The sequence below is a fragment of the Parasteatoda tepidariorum genome, chromosome 6 (assembly GCF_982258835.1).
Source record: "Parasteatoda tepidariorum strain Cologne lab strain chromosome 6, Ptep-v5.0, whole genome shotgun sequence".
Lineage (NCBI taxonomy): Eukaryota > Metazoa > Arthropoda > Arachnida > Araneae > Theridiidae > Parasteatoda > Parasteatoda tepidariorum.
In genome coordinates, this window is record NC_141760.1 from 68,423,714 (window position 1) to 68,441,578 (window position 17,865).

The 17,865-nt window shown below is 34.0% G+C and overlaps 1 protein-coding gene across 1 annotated transcript; it reads left to right on the plus strand.

Annotated features, from left to right (window-relative positions):
• Positions 1–1,462: 1,462 nt before the first annotated feature.
• On the plus strand, positions 1,463–17,641 carry LOC107452871 (uncharacterized). The gene is made up of 5 exons (XM_016069491.4): positions 1,463–1,809; positions 3,268–3,500; positions 9,162–9,487; positions 12,577–12,912; positions 17,079–17,641. Exons 1-5 carry the CDS (start codon positions 1,674–1,676, stop codon positions 17,515–17,517), a joined length of 1,470 nt encoding a protein of 489 aa, XP_015924977.1. The 5' UTR covers positions 1,463–1,673; the 3' UTR covers positions 17,518–17,641.
• The last annotated feature ends 224 nt before the right edge of the window (positions 17,642–17,865 follow it).

Consider the following 17,865-nt stretch of genomic DNA (forward strand, 5'->3'; position numbering starts at 1 on the left):
GTTTTTCCAACTTAATTAAACTTTATGAACCTCCCTGGCCGAACGTTATCGGTATCCAAACTCCATGCAAAGCTTGGAGGTTATAGGTTCGTATCCCACCGTAACACTGGATGTATTCTTCGTGGCGTCCTTCCCTGAATTGTTCTATATGTCCTTCTACTTGACAAGGGCTAATAAGCTGAAATTGAGCTGAAAATGTAAGTAATGAAAATGTAAGTAATTTCACCGCTGAAAATGTAAGTAATGAAAATGTAAGTAATTTCACCGCTGAAAATGTAAGTAATTTCAATAAAGCAATTAAACTTTAGCATATTATTTGCTTAAAGATACTGTGGCTTTTTAATAACTTCGAAAAATACTCATTTTCTTCTCTTTCGCTGTTCAGAATTTGATCCCAGTGTATTTTCAACTGTTATTATGAAAGTTTGATTCCGATAAAGTAAGGTTCCAAAATGCAGCGAAGAAGGCCATTGATTCGTGTCTTTTAGTTAAAGATAAAGTTTGCCAATTATTAGTTAATATCATTTTTATTTTATTGCTATTTTATAACCGTCGTTGAACAGCCGACCCAATTTTTTGGGTTTACGACTACTAATGTTCAACTCCGTAGTCTTGTAATTTTGAACCAATCCAGAAGACTAGGACACTCCTGGATCAATACCCCCAGAGGTTTGATTTGTTATGGGAACATGGACGACTTTGTGACTCGACAGATTTAGCGTGTAGCAGTCACCATTTACTACACGCAAAATCGTCGGCCGGCGGGGATCGAACCCACGACCTAAATGGACATACGACCAGTGCCCTACCAACAAGGCTTCATTGTAGACTCAATCTGCTATGATATTTTGTGAGTTAAGAGTCATGCAACCTTTTGAAAAGTGTTTCTTTTTTCAAAAATCTATTAAAGTTTTGTTGTTCTTTTCTGTTCTATTTAAGAGCTTCTGCGCTCTTCGCCTTGTAGCAAGAGCCTTCTAATAACACTCGTCCAGCAGTGGACTGATCGTAATGCATAGTTCCCAGTAGAACACCGAAATCGAGCATCACTGGCAGCGGTCAGTGTGCAGGCGGGTGACCACTTGGATTAGTCAGCGTAGGGACCGATGTTGTGCGGCAATGGTCCTTGTTAAACTGTTCTACCGTAAAGTGCTCGACTTCGCGTGAAGGTTGTCGGGCTACCGAAGCGGGGGTGTCATTCCCTCTGCAGTGGATCAAAATTGTGATAGCATGTCTTCTGATCATCCTCAGGGATGTTTCCCAGACCGCTGCTAATAGCCCATTGTGCAGCTCTAGTGCGACGTAAATGAGCTACAACTACAACAAAAACTACAAGCCCATTGTGCAGCTCTAGTGCGACGTAAATAAAGTACCTACCTACCATCTAATAACTTTCTAACAATTCTTCAAGGACTTTGGAACATCAACCTGTAACCTTCTCTGGTCTCAGTTCCAGTCTAGAAGTTAAGTCAGTTAGACACCCAATCTACGCATGCTGTTTGCAAAAATGGTTTTGATTGACAAAAATAAGAAGATGGAATCTTACCAACAAAAATAAAATCAAACTTGTTCCACAATTGACTATCTTGCAAGAATGTACGATAAATGAGAATAAAACTATTTATAAATTTTAAGGAATTGAATATTTTTCTACTCGTTTCTATACATTTGTGGCCATGCAACGTTACAATAATTTAAGCGAGTGCATTAAAATGTGCGATAGAATATTAAGAACCAATCCGTATCCAAGAAGTGACTTGATGAAACCAGAAGTTAGTCAAGTACAAAATATACAAATATTGGAAAATTCAAGTAAGATAAAACTTATTTAATTCATTCTTGTTTTCATAATTAACTATTATTTGAAAATACTTGCATAATAAAAGTATTGATTTCAAATTAAAATGTTATATTTTAAATTTTTTCTTTATTTTCCTTTTTATTGTAGTGTAAGAAAACTGCCTATTTGTTGTTATTTAAATGCAGATTGCATCCAATTAACTTGAATAAAAACTAAGATTTTTAACTCATTATTTCTTTTACTAGTTATTATATTTTAACCTTATTTTATCCTAATTTATATATTTCGAAAAATATTGAGTACTTTACTAAATTAGTAATAAGAATTAAAACAGTATAAAGTAAGTCTAAATCTTCTTTACGTGATGCTTAATTAAATGCTGTAGATTCTACATTTACTGGAACTCTAAGTAAAAAATAAAAAGGAAGTTATGAAATTTTAGAAAGTTTTCCAGCTCTGAAATAATTTATTCAAAGCTTGTGGAATGTTTACGTGGTAATAATTTGTATAAGCATATAGTTATCAACCATTTTAAGTATATATCATCTAATTTAACCTTTTGCAATTTTGCCTTTTGTCACCAATGGCTTTAATGTAAGTGAAAAAGAACAAAATGAGAAAAGATAAAACTAAAACATTTCATTATCTAGATAACTATGATATTGTTTACTTGTTTCCTTTTAAGTTTAGACATTAATAGACATTTAGTTAGTATGAAATATTAGTAAATTTTTTGATTAGAAATATTTACATTAGTTGGACACCTATTTTGACAAATCAGGTCATAATGTTTTACATTCTATAAAGTAGAACCATAGTGTAGACAAACGAATTATTCTATCCTATATATTTTTCTGTGTTGAATTAAATTCCCAAAAATGAAAACAATAGAACTATTTGTTCGGAATTTAAAAGATTGGTTATGATTTTTTTCATGCATAAAATGATCAATATTCGAATTTATACGCTTTAGGGGAAAACAGTAATTTCAATGCTTGAAACAGTAATTTTAATGCAGCTATCAAACTCTTTCAATTTTACAACAATACAAATTAACTGCAGTTTTTCCGCAGATTCATCAGCAAGTATACTTCTGAAACGATTACTGCATAATTACTTCAAATTTACTGCAGGACAACCACGGATTTAAAGTTTCAGTTTTTTCTAAATTTATGCTTTTAATGTTACTTCTCTTAAACTACAGTAACTTCGTAGACAATAGCTAAAGGTTTTTTCGGAATAAATTACTGATAATCATACTAACAGCAAAATAACTGAAGTGATTTTACAGTTGAGATTGCACTTCAGAAAATATGCAGTTAACTTTAGAAAAACTACAAAATCATTAAAGAGGATGCTAAATCAACATTGGAAGTTTGTGAAAAATTGCAGTTTATTTTTATCTGAGATGATTAGTGACTTTCTTGGTAGAGGGCGAAATTACCACCCAATCTGATTGTTAATTTTAGGTACAAATTTGCTATTTCTCAAAACAGTGAACGCATTCCACCCCTCCAGGACAATAATAGTGCAGAATTTTCTACCAGAAGCTGAAGTGCACGTTCGAAGTTTCATTGCCATGTTTGGAATCGTCGAGATTTGTGAAGTTATCGGAGATGATGCATTATCAGCTTTGGCAGTGGTGCAATATAAATCAAAAACCTCAGCAGCTGATTCTTTACTTGCGATGCCAAATTGTCAGGTGAGTATTCTTTTCATTCTATTTCTATTTTATCGGGCATAACAATTATTGTATTCTTGAAAACAAAAACATAATGTAATAATGCTGTTAATAGTATATAAAAAAGCTTAGACAAACCAGAAGTTATCAGATGGTAGATTATAACTATTTCATATCAAGATATTAATTTTGATTGTTATAACATAGAAAGTCTTTCTTAAAGTTGTAAAATAAATGTTACAATATTATAATAACTATATAGTTTATTTTGAAAAATTTAAAGGCTCAATACTCAGGTCTTAATTGATTTCCATGATATATTAGTTTCACTGTTAGCTCTTCTATCGTCATAGAACATGACTATTTTTTCCCAGTCTTTCCTCTTTGTTGTTGTTGTAGTTAATTTACGTCGCACTAGTGCTGCACAATGGGCTATTGGCGACGGCCTGAGAAACATTCCTGAGGATGATCCAAAGACATGCCATCGCAATTTTGATCCTCTGCAGAGGCGATGGCACCACCCGTTTCGGAAGCCCGAAGACCTGCATGCCAAGTCGAGCAGTTTAAGGTAGAACAGTTTAACGAGGACCAATACCGCACACCCTCGGTCCTTACGCAGAGTAATCCAAGTGGTCACCCACCTGCACACTGACCGCAGCCAGTGATGCTTGACTTCGGTGATCTGCTGGGAACCATGTCTTAACGATCAGTCTACTGCGGGACCTTTCCTCTTTTAGTGCATTTGAATTCGGCATTGACAGATCTTCAGAGAATTTAAAAATTTTAATTTCAGATAACTGGATCTGTGACGCATAGTGTAGCCGAAATCAGAACAATTGCCGCCTCTTGCAAACGAATTTCTTAGCATCGAAAGCAATTAATTAAGTAAAAAAAAACGAAAGATAATGTTAACAACAAAAAAAAGAAGAAAGAAATGGAAATAAATACTTGTTATTCTTCAGTTGAAACAACTTCTACAAATACTGCCCTCTACTGTTAAGAACACAAAACCTGGTCGAGAATAAAATCATTATATGAATAGAATCCTTGAATTGTTTAGTTAAAACCTGCAAACTACTTATAGAGGTCAGATTAGCTTCGAACCACTATTTTGGATGTTGTGACAATAATACGGGGCACATTTTCAGCCGACGTAATAAGTGATAAAATTGAGCCGTGGATTTCTTATAATTGATTTCATCATGTGATATGTAGTAGTATGATCAAATGGTTCAACTTAATGTAATAAAAGAATTTTACTATGCAATGAACATCAAAATTTTTAAGTCTTTGCATGATACTTATTTCAAATCTAAAAAAACGCTTTTAAAGTTACTGAAGTGAGTACGAAATGCGGGTTTCTCTTAAAGCATATTTATTTCATGAACACAAACATCAATATAACATAAACTAAATTAAACATTATGGGTCGTCCTGCGACCAAGCTAGCTAGTGAAAAAGTTGAAAAGGTGAGTGGCTGTTCTTCCTCTGAAGGACAGAATATATATCACTAGGATCACAGGGTTGCTTTTACCTGAAGATCTTAAATCGCCAAGCTGGCGGTAAGACTGGTGAGAGTGGCGAGCACCGCACACTCCCCCCGCAGTGTATCACTTACTATACTTTTTTGGAAAACGCACAGTTCTTCCAAACCTATTTTTGGTCTCCCGCATTACAGGAGTACACGGTATTTCAAACTTTAGAGTCTTAGTTATTTCAGAAGGTTGTAATAATTCACTTTCAATGAAGGCAGGTTTCACACGATCTATGGAGATTGTCGACTTCCGACCTCTAATATCAACTTCAAAAGTTTTATCAGTTCTCTGAATCACTTTAAAAGGTCCATCGTAAGGGGCTTGCAAGGGTTTCTTCACAGCATCATTCCTAATGAAGACGTGACTGCATTCTTTTAAGGCTGGATGCACAAACACTGACTTTGTAAAGTGGCAGGAAGCTGGAGATGGTCTGATAGTAGAGAAATGTTTCTTTAAATCCTCGACTAGTTGAATTGGGGACGAGTCCATTGTTGTTGAGTCAAAAAATTCTCCTGGAAGACGAAGTGTTGTCCCGTACACGAGCTCCGCTGATGATGACTGTAGATCTTCCTTATATGCTGCTCGAAAACCCAACAGGATAGCTGGTAAGGCGTCTGACCAATGGTCTGTACTGTAGGCCTTGAGTGCAGCTTTCAAGGGTCGGTGCAATTGTTCTATCATCCCATTACTTTGAGGATGGTAAGGTGAGGATCGAACTCTTTTGATGCCCAGAAGTTGTGCTAGCGCTTTGAAGAGTCTACTTTCGAACTGGCGACCCTGGTCGGTCGTTATCACTGAAGGTGATCCAAAGCGAGCAATCCAGGTTTTGAAGAAAGCTTCCGCTACTGTCTCCGCTGTAATGTCAGGAATTGGAACAGCTTCCACCCATCTAGTGTATCTGTCGATCATTGACAAGCAGTATGAAAATCCTTTAGATGGTGGTAATGGGCCAACGATATCAAGATGTATATGGTCAAAGCGTTTGGACTGTATTGGAAAATTAAAAATAGGGGATTTAGTATGCCTTATTATTTTAGATTTCTGGCATGGAATGCAGTGTCTAGACCACATATTACAATCTCTATTCAAATTAGGCCAAATAAATCTATTACTAATCAATTTATTAGTTGCTTTTGTTCCTGGGTGTGATAAGTTATGAATAGTATCAAATATTTGTTTACGAAATTGTTTTGGAATAAAAGGTCTAACGTTTTTAGTAGAAATATCACAATATAAAATAGTGTTCGAATCTGGCATATTTACTTTTTTTAAATCCAAACTTTGGGAATTTTTGATTAAATAGTTCAATTCTTTGTCATTTTCCTGAGCTTTTGCAATTTCGCTGTAATCTATAGGATTTGGCATATTTATAGATGCTATTCTTGATAACGCATCTGCAGTTATATTGTCAGAACCATTTAGGTGTCTTAGATCTGTTGTAAACTGCGATATAAAATCTAATTGACGAGCTTGACGTGGTGAAAATTTATCTAACTTTTGCTTAAATGCATAGGTGAGTGGTTTGTGATCTGTGAACAAAACGAAATTTCGTGCTTCGAGCATATACCTGAATTGTTTGATTGAAGCGTATGCAGCAAGCAAATCCCTATCATATGCGCTATAGCGTTTTTCAGTTTCGGATAACTTGCGCGAAAAAAATGCTAACGGCTGAAGATGTTCATTTTCTGTTTGAAATAGTGCTCCCCCAATAGCAAAATCCGAGGCATCTACTTGCAGTACTAAATTTGCATCGGGGTTAGGATGAGCAAGCAGCGTAGCGTTCGCTAAAAGAGTTTTGCAGTTTTGGAATTCGCTTATTGCTTGTTCTGACCAGTTAATCATACGATTATCATTGCGCTTTGAGCCTTTTAAAAAATCGTTTAAGAGAGTTTGGTTATGAGCTGCGCGAGGTAGAAAACGACGAAAAAAATTTAGAAGTCCGAGAAATCTTCTCAATTCCTTAATTGATTTTGGTTGTGGGTAATTTAAAATAGGGTCTACTTTATTGGGTAATGGTTTGGTGCCATCCTTAGTTATTAAGTGGCCTAAAAATGAAATCTCTGGCACACCAAACAGACATTTTGATACATTTACCGTTAAACCGTATTCATTTAATTTTTGAAACACGGTTTGAACATGCATTTTATGCTGTTCTTCTGATTCACTAAAAATAAGGATATCATCGAGGTAAACATAGCAAAAAGGCAAATCTCCCAGAATTTCATTCATGAACCTCTGAAAAGTTTGCGCGGCTCCACATAGACCGAAATTTAAGAAAGGAAACTCCAAAAAGCCCAAAAGGCGTACACACAGCAGTTTTTTGTATGTCATCTGGGTGTACTGGGATATGAAAATAAGCACGGACTATATCAATCTTAGAAAAAATATTTTTGTTATTCAGCGCGTGTGTGAAATCTTGTATATGGGGAATAGGGTACCGATCCGGAGTTGTCACGGCGTTTAATTTCCTATAGTCTCCAACTGGTCGAATACTTCCCGAGCTTTTAGTAACGACATGGAGTGGAGATGACCATGGTGACTTCGAAGGCCGGCAAATGCCCTGCTCTAACATAAACTGAAATTCTTGTTTTACAACATCGTATATTTTTGGACTTAATCGCCTAGGTTTATTGTGTATAGGCGGACCAGTTGTATCGATGTAATGCACAGTATTATGACACGCCTGCTTAATTTTTGGTGTTAATTTAGTTAATTCCGGAAAATTTGATAATAATCTATGATAATATGTGTCACCTGAAATTAATTTTACAGAAAAAACATTAGTTTTGGCAGTTATGCCCAATAAAGAAAGATTAGTGACACCATCAATTAATTTACGACGTTTTAGGTCTATCAACAGTCCAAAGTGCTCTAAAAAATCTGCTCCTATAATTGGAATAGGCACCGTAGCAACTAAAAATTTCCATTTAAAGTCTCTTCGTAATCCTAAGTTAATGTTCAATAATTTACTTCCGTAGGTAAAAATTTTTGAATTATTAGCTGCAGTTAACTGTAGGGGACCAGGATGTAAATTTTTAATCATTTTTGGGACGGGCAAGCAGCTCACATCTGAACCTGAATCCACTAAAAATTTTAAATGAGTTTTTTTATCATATACAAATAAGCGACACGAACGTACGGCTGTCGGATCTTTTGTCGCTGTAATAGCGACAGCCGGTTTTAGTTTTCCTGGTTATTGTTGTATGAACACGGTGAACAACATTTTCACAATGTGGGGAGAGCAGTATTCGACCATGTCAACCGTGATCTATGAAAAGGTACCCCGACATAGAGTCGAGTTAACATGTTTTATATACTAGTGAATTATAGTTGTAATTTTGTAGTGGTAGATATGCTACAGTACTCCCCCACCAGAATTATAGCTATGATAGAATTCGATGAATGGATGCCACTAGTTGATTCATTGCTGTTTTGTGCGAAGCCGGGAGAGCTGTATTAAGATCACCGTATTTTTTTTGAGTGCTGAATGTGAGAGGTGTATTAACTTCACGGTTGTATTCGCTCCTGTGTTGCCGTTAGCAGTCGAGTGTATGCAAGCCAACGTTGTGTGTGATCGAGATGAGACTGAGTAGCAACAGCGTGAGGAGGTGGATAATGATGCAGCTACAAGTAGCAAGTCAACTGTTCAATGTGGACCATCCAACGAAGTAGGCGTTACTGCCGATAGGCGTATCCAGATCAAAGTGGGCGTTTTTGCCAAGGTAGGCGTGTTCACATCACGTCCGGGTCACCACTGAAGTGAGTACGAAATGCGGGTTTCTCTTAAAGCATATTTATTTCATGAACACAAACATCAATATAACATAAACTAAATTAAACATTATGGGTCGTCCTGCGACCAAGCTAGCTAGTGAAAAAGTTGAAAAGGTGAGTGGCTGTTCTTCCTCTGAAGGACAGAATATATATCACTAGGATCACAGGGTTGCTTTTACCTGAAGATCTTAAATCGCCAAGCTGGCGGTAAGACTGGTGAGAGTGGCGAGCACCGCATTACCTTATACTAAATGTCATGTTTTTTTTTTCGTTTTTACAGTAACTCAAAAAAACATGGTATACTTATGCAATTAACTTTTTATATGAAAAAATACTAACCAATATAGTATTTTGTAGTATTTTTATCACCTAGATTCGTGGCAACAACTTGGTTGTAAACTTATTGTGGAATGGCCCATATGAACATATTAGTTCCATAACCTCCAGTGTTATTCATTCACCTCCTGAATGCGCAGAAAAACGAGTTGTCTGTGTTGGACATTTACCTAGATCCATCACAAAAGAGGCCATCCTCAGGAAATGCGAAAACTACGGTGTTGTAGAAAATGTCAGGGTTCAACCTCAAGAACAAGGAGCATTTGTATTCGTTGTATTTCAGTCTGCACTGTCTGCAGCTGTGGCTACTTACTGTTTACGCAATAGTTCGCTGACCAGTGCAGCCTTGATGCTTGGCTACGGGTAAGTTTACGTTATTTAATGCATTCATTATTAATGCAACACGTTATTAATGCAGCACGTGAAACATAAGCGATTTTAAGATACGGAAATATCTCAAAGATACAGAAATGCCTCAAATAGAGCAGAAAGTTAAAAACTTTATTTCGGACACTTTTTTGTTTTTTTGCCTAGTTACCATTTTTAAAGCTAGCCTATCTAAATTTTTTTAAAACAATTGACGAGCAAGAATTATACAATTTTTAGAAGAATAGCATTGAATACCATCTACTACTCTTACCTAGTAGAAAGGGTATCTTAGGTAAGAGACATTTTATATTTGATTAATTAAGCGGAAGGACGTAGCAAATAAAATTGAGGTTAAGGAAGTATCGTTCTGCTACCTGCAACGTTCGCGTTACACAGTTTCCAATTTTAAAAGTATCAATTTTAATTCAAGTGTGTTTTTCGATTATCCAGGCTAGTTCTGGTCCAGAAGAATGAGTGTAACTATGAGAGTGTTTGTATCTATGAACGGTTTCCAAAGTTTTCTAAATTATATCTAAAGGGAATAATCAGAAATAAACGGAAGTAAAAGGTATAATTTATGGTATAACAATTCATTAGCTTCAAAAACTACAAAAATGTTGATAAAGTAGATATATTTTGAGTGAAAAAATAAATACCCATTCTCTTGATTCTCCTGACGTGAATGAAGAAAGAGTGATATGAAATAGAAAACGTAAAGTTGCTAAATGAAAGAATGTAAAATAAAGGAGAAAAAGCAGAACTCTAAAAACGTGTTAAACGATATTTTAATTGAAAACGAAAAGTAAAGTTGGAAAAACGAAACTAAAAATCCCGCAGCGGCCGAAAGAGGCCGAAGAGGAATCGAGCAAAATGTTTTCTCACGCGCTGTATGGAGAATGGAGAGGTGACGAAACATTCATGACGCTAACAAGGGAAGGATTTTCACAGTTTTTCTAGTTTTTCTTTTCACCTTAGTTTTAGATTTTTGTTTGGTAACTTTTGCGTGTTTTTTTTTTTTAAATCTCTTGTTTTTCTCATTCACATCTAGCGAGTCTTTAGAATGGGCACCCAATTTTTAGCCCTCAAAATATGGCCCATTTTATAACCCTATTTTTATTTTTTGAAGCTTTATATCATAAAACATCTCCTGTTAAGTGTTTATTTGACTTAAATATCAGCCTGAATTTCTTGATCTGAGCGAATTATTGCGGAAAGCAGACATTGACATTTTGGGAGATTTTCACTTTAAATTCATTTCTTGATTTTCTTTTCTTGTTAAAATATAATGTTTAAGGAATGCAAATTATAAACAAAGTATATGGAAGATTATCTTTTACTAGCTCTCATAACATATTTGAAAACCAGTTGCTAGCATTTTAATCTGTAGAAATTTCATTAAAAGCAATTTCCCGTGAAAAAATTTGAGCTGCTTAGAAACTTGTGAATTGGTTTATCCTTTTAGCACAAAAATAAAAAAAAGAAAACTTTTAGTTTTATGAAAAGTTTACTTGAAAATGTAATGACAACGTTATTTACCAGACTCCAAGGCTAAGCGTTTTATCTGGAGTCTGGATTCCGTGCTAACACAAGTGTAGCTGACGCTGAGTAGCAAGAATTGTCATTTCAAGACTGTGGAATCGAGTCTAAGAAACAGACTATGCTAGACGTCGGCCAGTACAATGTTGTAAATGTGCCGTGCTGACGCAGCAAATAATGACACACCTCTTGGTAACAGGTCGTCAAGACGGAGCATCCAATGCGACGCTGATTCAAAGATAATTTTAGAAATAAAAAGAAAAATATCATACCAAAGGATCCAAAATAGACGTTTTGAGAGTACTTTGTATACCTGTTGGCTAATAGAGTGTATTCCGTTGGCTAAAAAACGCCGTGCTGACCAAAGAATGAGCTACTGATCATGGAGATTTCATGCAAAGTAATTGGAGTGAAATGCTGTTTACGGAAGAGTTTTGATTCAGTTCAGAAAGTGAGACCTGACGTTTTTTTGTAAAATGGGAAAAAGGCACTCGAAAAAAAAAACTATTAGTTTAGAAACGATTACATTATATGAGATGGCTTGGTAGCATCAGCAACTCTTGGTAATTTTTTGAAGTTGAAAAAATACTGTGTATGGTGGGATAAGCATGCTCATCTGATCTTAAGTAGATCTATTGAGTTTGGGACGCAGTCGTGCGACGCGCATTTGTCAGACCAAGTCCTTATGTTACTGTCCATGACTTGGAAATTGCACTTCGTCAAGAGTGGCACATTATTTCCCAAGTCTCATCGATAAAACAAGCGTCCAAGTCTACGATTGGCAAAGAAAGATAATGCATCTAAGTCGTCTATACTCTTAGTAAATAAAATAGATGCCTCAAGGTCACATGGTTTCCACACTCTCCACACTTGACAAACCTCCGATACTACAGTTTCGGCAAATCTCTCATCATAATTTTCCCCCATGTTAGCATGTTTCCACACTCTCCACACTTAACAAACCTCCGATACCACAGTTTCGGCAAATCTCTCATCATAATTTTCCCCCATGTTAGCATGTTTCCACACTCTCCACACTTAACAAACCTCCGATACCACAGTTTCGGCAAATCTCTCATCATAATTTTCCCCCATGTTAGCATGTTTCTAAGAAGTTGCAATATGCAATGCAGGGAAAAATAATTTTTCGAGACCATTGTAATGAAGAGAGAAAAACGTGTAGAATATGAGGAAATTGCTCAATCTGGAAACGACTTTTCTATTTACAAAGAGCATAAACACAATTTTTTTTAAAGGTTTAGACAGTTTTTAGCACAAAGTTTTTAGCAATAAATACACAATGTGCATATTTTTTACTTAGACATTTTTCATCAAAAAAGGAAATCTGTGTTTGAAGCAACGTAACCAGATTCCCAGGTTTCGCAATTACTAAATTGATCATCTGCCAGCCTGAATATTGCACCAAGAAAATGGTTTGAAATTTAAACTTTTCAACTATACAAATTTACTGATTGCTAAGATTAAAATATTAACGTGTAATTAACTTGATATAATTAAAATTATATATTTTTTTAAATTCTCTTTAGAGAAAATGGTAGTCCAGTTCTCCTAGGTCCGGCAAAAGTGAAGCCTTTAGATCAGTATCCTGTACCACTCTCAGCATTTGATGTGAGGTGTGTATGCACAAGGTTTTTAGATTATTCTCGAATGAAAGGATTGCTTATAAATTTGCAGAGAAAACTTCCTGTACACCATTTCTACCGACCTGGTTCACCTGATTATTGTTTAAGAATACCAACAACTCAGATAAAAGGAGTTTCCTTGTTTCTTGAGATTCTTCTGTTTGATGGCAACTTTGTGAGGAATGGCGAAGATATTACTGAAATGGCCTACCAGCTTTGTACTCATAAGTACTTATTTAGGTGAGTACTATCCATATTTGAATTAACGATGTTATTGTCATTGTAGGAAGCACATTCATTGAGAGTTTGTGTTTTTAAATTTATTTCGTGTTTTTTCGTGTGATTTATTAAATTTTTGCATTATTAATCTGAAACCGAATCCAATTTTTTTAAAGAAAATAATACATTTATGATTATAAGGTAAACACACAGATGCCTACATGGAAACTTTTATTCCTACCCTGTTTCCTAAATATATATATATATATATATATATATATATATATATATATATATGCAAACCTTATTTGTTATTTTGTATTACTAACAATTAGAATAATTACCCCGATTCATAAAAATAGCAAAATGAAACTTTTTTAAATATTTATTTAGTTTATAAAAAACATACAGTTCGAATTGGAGATTTTATCTTTTAGGGGTGCACAACCTTTTTTAGTGAAGGCACAGCTGGTTGACTAACGAACAGGCATATTTAATCATGTTGGCGCTTAATATGATAATTTTTTTATATAAATATAATTTTTATGACATTTTTATAGTAAATGTCAAAGAAATGCATATATATTTTAACTGAAGAAAATTTATAGGCTTTCAGCAGAAAATTATAAAAATTAACTTGGATTTACAATTAAATTGGTAAAAAAGTGATTATTTAAGTGTTTAATTTTGAACTTGCGTGTGGTAACATCGTAGTAAATAAACCGGATTTTCAAAAACATGAGGAAATGCGTCGCCATAACTGCCTTAAAAAATATTTAAAAAAAAAACATTTAGATTTCCAATGAAATTGGCACAAATGAAGAAACGACGCATATCAAATAGTGATCAAATAAATGATCAATTTATAACTCACAAGTCTTAATGTTATATTAAATGTATCTGGATTTTGAAACCCACATGGAAATTGGTACTTATATATGCAAAAAAAGAAAAAATCGAAATGTAACTCAGAGATTCTATAAAATTAACAAAAATAAAACTTGTCAAAAACTAATTACTCAAAATCCAAAATTCGAGCATAGTTTTAAAATATTGTTTGTTTTTTAAACTGTGTTTGAATCCCATAGCAACAACATTTGTAAAAACTATAGAGAAACATTGATTTACCATAGAATTTGAGCATATTGAGCGCATCAAAAAGTAAAGACTCTTTAAAAAAAAATTCCAGGTGCTTCCTCATGCAACAGGTTGTGCACCCCTAGCAAACTTGTTGTTTAGGATCAGTGACAATTAGGGTATTTACTCTTAATTACCATGATAAATTCGAAATTTATAAATTAATCTTTATTTAGTTTTTCCTTTTGACACAGGGTCAAAATTTGAGATGTCTATCTTTTAGGCTACCATTTCGTCTTCATTATGAAACAAAACTGACGCATATGATAGTAAAAAAAAAAAGATATTTCTTTTCTGCGTTGGAAACTTAGAAAAGAAATATCAAACGAGTGAGTAGGCATAAGCAAGTTTAAATTTAAGCCAGGGCTCGAAAAAACTCCGAAATTTTACCCGTCCCCGAGGACGGCTTGTCCAACAATGTACCCGTCCTCCTTTGAAACTAACCCGTAGTTTCCAAATAAATAAAAATATAATTTTCTCTTATTTATTACAATCATTTATATAAATTGCACAATGAATTAGTAGTTACTAGGATTACATTATACAGTAAAAGAAATACTAGGTTACTAATAGTAAAATTTAGTATTTCTTTTATGAAATAATTTTAATGACAAAGGTCAAGTTATCTGGAATGCCAATTTATCCGAGAGTACTGCGTTTTCTAAATGAATCAAATATGACGTTTGCCAGTTCCACAATCAAGCCAATGATTAACACGTTCACTGCCTGCCGAGAACAGATGATTATGCTGTGTCTTTCATTGAAAAGTGGTAATCAATAAAAATAAAATTAAAGTTAACTTTTATTTCCTAAACAACTACTTTAGTTTTTAAAATTCACAATGACTTTATTTCAATAAACAATGTGTTATTTTGGTGAGAAAATATCGTATTTTCCGAAAAATAGTTGGACGTTAATATACGCCTTGCTACCACTTGATCTGTTTTTTTAGACACAAACTACTAGAAGGAATTTCGTCACGCCCTGGCGCGGGATCGGCAGCGAAAGTGTTAACAGAGGTTTCTGCACAGAAATCTGAAAGGGGTTTTCCGTTTAGGTAGATGTTCATAATTGCGTTTAACGCTTTTTGTTTAAGACCAGTACGTAATGTGTTATTTTGTAAGTTCATTGCTGAAAAACCTCTTTCAACAGCTGCAATACTCCCAGACAGAAAAAACCTCAATTCCACCATGATCAGTATGTTGCTGTATTTCTAGATTAGAAGGTCATTTTAGAAGTGAGGCGCTAAACTCTTGTAAGATAACAAAAATTTAAAATGCATCACGAACATTAACGGGAAAATGGCCGTCCGCGCGGACGTTGGATTCGAGAAATTTGTTGTCCGCGGGGAATTTTTGACCGCCGAGGACGGGAGGACGGGTGACTTTTCGAGCTCTGATTTAAGCTTCGTTTAGATTTGAGCCATATGTTTGGCTGAATGATAAGTAAAAAGCATGGACTACAATACTTAATTACTGCGATACACTCTAACGTCATCACGACGCTTATATTAAAAGTTCTTCGGGCTCTTGAACCCTCTATCAAAACCGAAAAGAAGTGTTTTGCTGATACAGCAAATCAGAATAGTAAACACTCTACAACTCAACTTAAGTGTCTCTATACTATTTCAATTTACTTCGGTATGATTATGTCATGAACAATGATTATATTTGTAGTATGTAGGAATGGAATACTTCTTTAATGTGACTAGTTTTAAAGTTAAAAATTATTGAATAAATATAGAATTGCTTTAATTTATTTCAGTGTTCCAAAATTTTTTCATACTGTTTACTTTTATAAGAACATAAAATTTTCTCTTCAGTTTCAAATCTTTGTTGTGTCTCGGATTACTGAAATTTAGAAACGTGTGTACTGAAAAAAATTATAGTTATAGGTTAAGAGTTTAAGAATTGCCTTAGAAAAATTTGAATTGTTAATATTGAGTACAATGTAAAGTATTTCAACTACCAAATGCTGCTTTAATTTTTTAATGAATATACTATTTTTTTCTCTTTTCTTGAGTTATCATACATTTTACAAACTTGATGAAATGAAAATAGCTGTTGTGTTTCTGTACTCTAAAGTTTAGAATTGGATATTTAAAAATCTGTGAACGGTTTACAATTTCCAATTATTTCTTAAATGTATACATTTAGAATTTCGGAAGTCCGGTCAGAGAAACCAAATGAATATTTAAAATTTCGTTCAGAAGAAAGTTTTACGAGTTTACTTGAAAATATAGAAAACATGGAAAAAAAAAGTTTATTTATATCCTTCGTCTTCAAAAAACAGAGTCGTCTTCGTCTTCAACACAGCTAGACGGAAGTAACGCATCTAATTTGTGCAGGAAGAGAGCTCGGATCAGTCCGAAGAGAAGCAAAAGAAGGAACTTTCTAGTTAACATAAATTTTAACTATTATTTCCATTGCATATTATCGCATTAACTCGGCAGAATATAACCAAATTACTCATGTTCTTAATTGTTATTAAACTCGATGTAAAGATACATAGTGTACTCGAAGTATTTTTAAACAAAGCAAACTTAGTTGTTAAAGTTATATGAAGTAAATTTTATAAAAATGGCAATTTTTTTTCCCTTTAAAACATATCAAGTCTATTTCACTTGGCTCACTCACTTCAAATCAAAAACAATCGCTTTATGATTCTTTGGGGATATCCTGTATTTTGCATGATATTGTTTACGTCACACTTATTTAGTAATAACCTTAGACTTCGTGCTATTGAGTATATAATAAGATTTTTGACCAATACAACATAGCCACATCCAACTGATTAACTGTTCCACTAACCAAACAATATCATTTATTAAAATAGGGAGAGAAAATTATGTCCTAGTGTAGCACTGGTTGACACAAAGTTGTCAACTCTTAAGAAATAATTTAATATTCAAAAATAGTTTTTACTTCAAATTTCTAGTTTTTCTCAGTATTCTTCATTTTTAAACTCCATTTAAAATATTTTAACACTCAATTTCAATATTTTTAAATATTCTACTTGAGTCTAAAAAACTGTATTTTTCTGTTTAACAGATTTTCAGTAGACTTTGGACTTCATAAGCCAGTAATGAGTCACGATGACAGAAACTTCCGTGCGACAACACAATATGTCAAATGGAACTCTCTATTTGTTCTAGATCTTCAAATCTGCTACCCTTGGGGCCACTCAGACCCCATGATAGAACCTAGAATACAAGGAATGAACCACATATACAGTGACATTGATTCTAAAGCATTTGAAGAGGGAAGATCTTCGTGGTTTGGGACCGTACTTCGGCATTCTGTTGGGAGTTTAACAACTGGTGATGCTTACCCGCTATTACATAGGAATAAGGTAAATTACCTTATTAATAGTGATCTGCCTTTCATAAGAATAGTTGGTTCTTACGAAGATATCAATAACTACCAAATTCCCATCCATGCTTATTCTGATTTACAACCGAGCTTTAAAACCAATCAACAGAATAGCTGAACAATAAGTTGTTATAGATGAAAGTGAAATGTTTTCGCTGCTAAGAATAGTTTGTTGTTTTTTTTAAGTTTTTTTGCAAAGTTTAAAATTGTATGTTTATAAAATGAATTATTTTTGAATTGAATTGTTGTTTACTCTTTCATTATTTATTGATTATTGACTTTGATTGCTAATTATTAATTTTTATTACTATTATTTATTAATTTTTGACTTTTGTGATAATATTTTTTAATCTAGGAGTCGTAAGTGCCAAAGAAAAATACAAGGGATTGGCTTTCAAATTTGTATTTATAAAATATTCTAGTGAGGTATGCATAAAAATACTCGAAACCCCTTAAAATATATTTT

What these genes read in the sequence shown, in the direction of transcription:
- LOC107452871 (XM_016069491.4), top strand. Translation starts at nt 1,674, where the DNA reads ATGCAACGTTACAATAATTTAAGCGAGTGCATTAAAATGTGCGATAGA. An exon ending in TTGCGATGCCAAATTGTCAG is followed by an intron (nt 3,501 to 9,161) that starts GTGAGTATTCTT and finishes TTTATCACCTAG; the next exon opens with ATTCGTGGCAACAACTTGGT. An exon ending in ACTCATAAGTACTTATTTAG is followed by an intron (nt 12,913 to 17,078) that starts GTGAGTACTATC and finishes TCTGTTTAACAG; the next exon opens with ATTTTCAGTAGACTTTGGAC.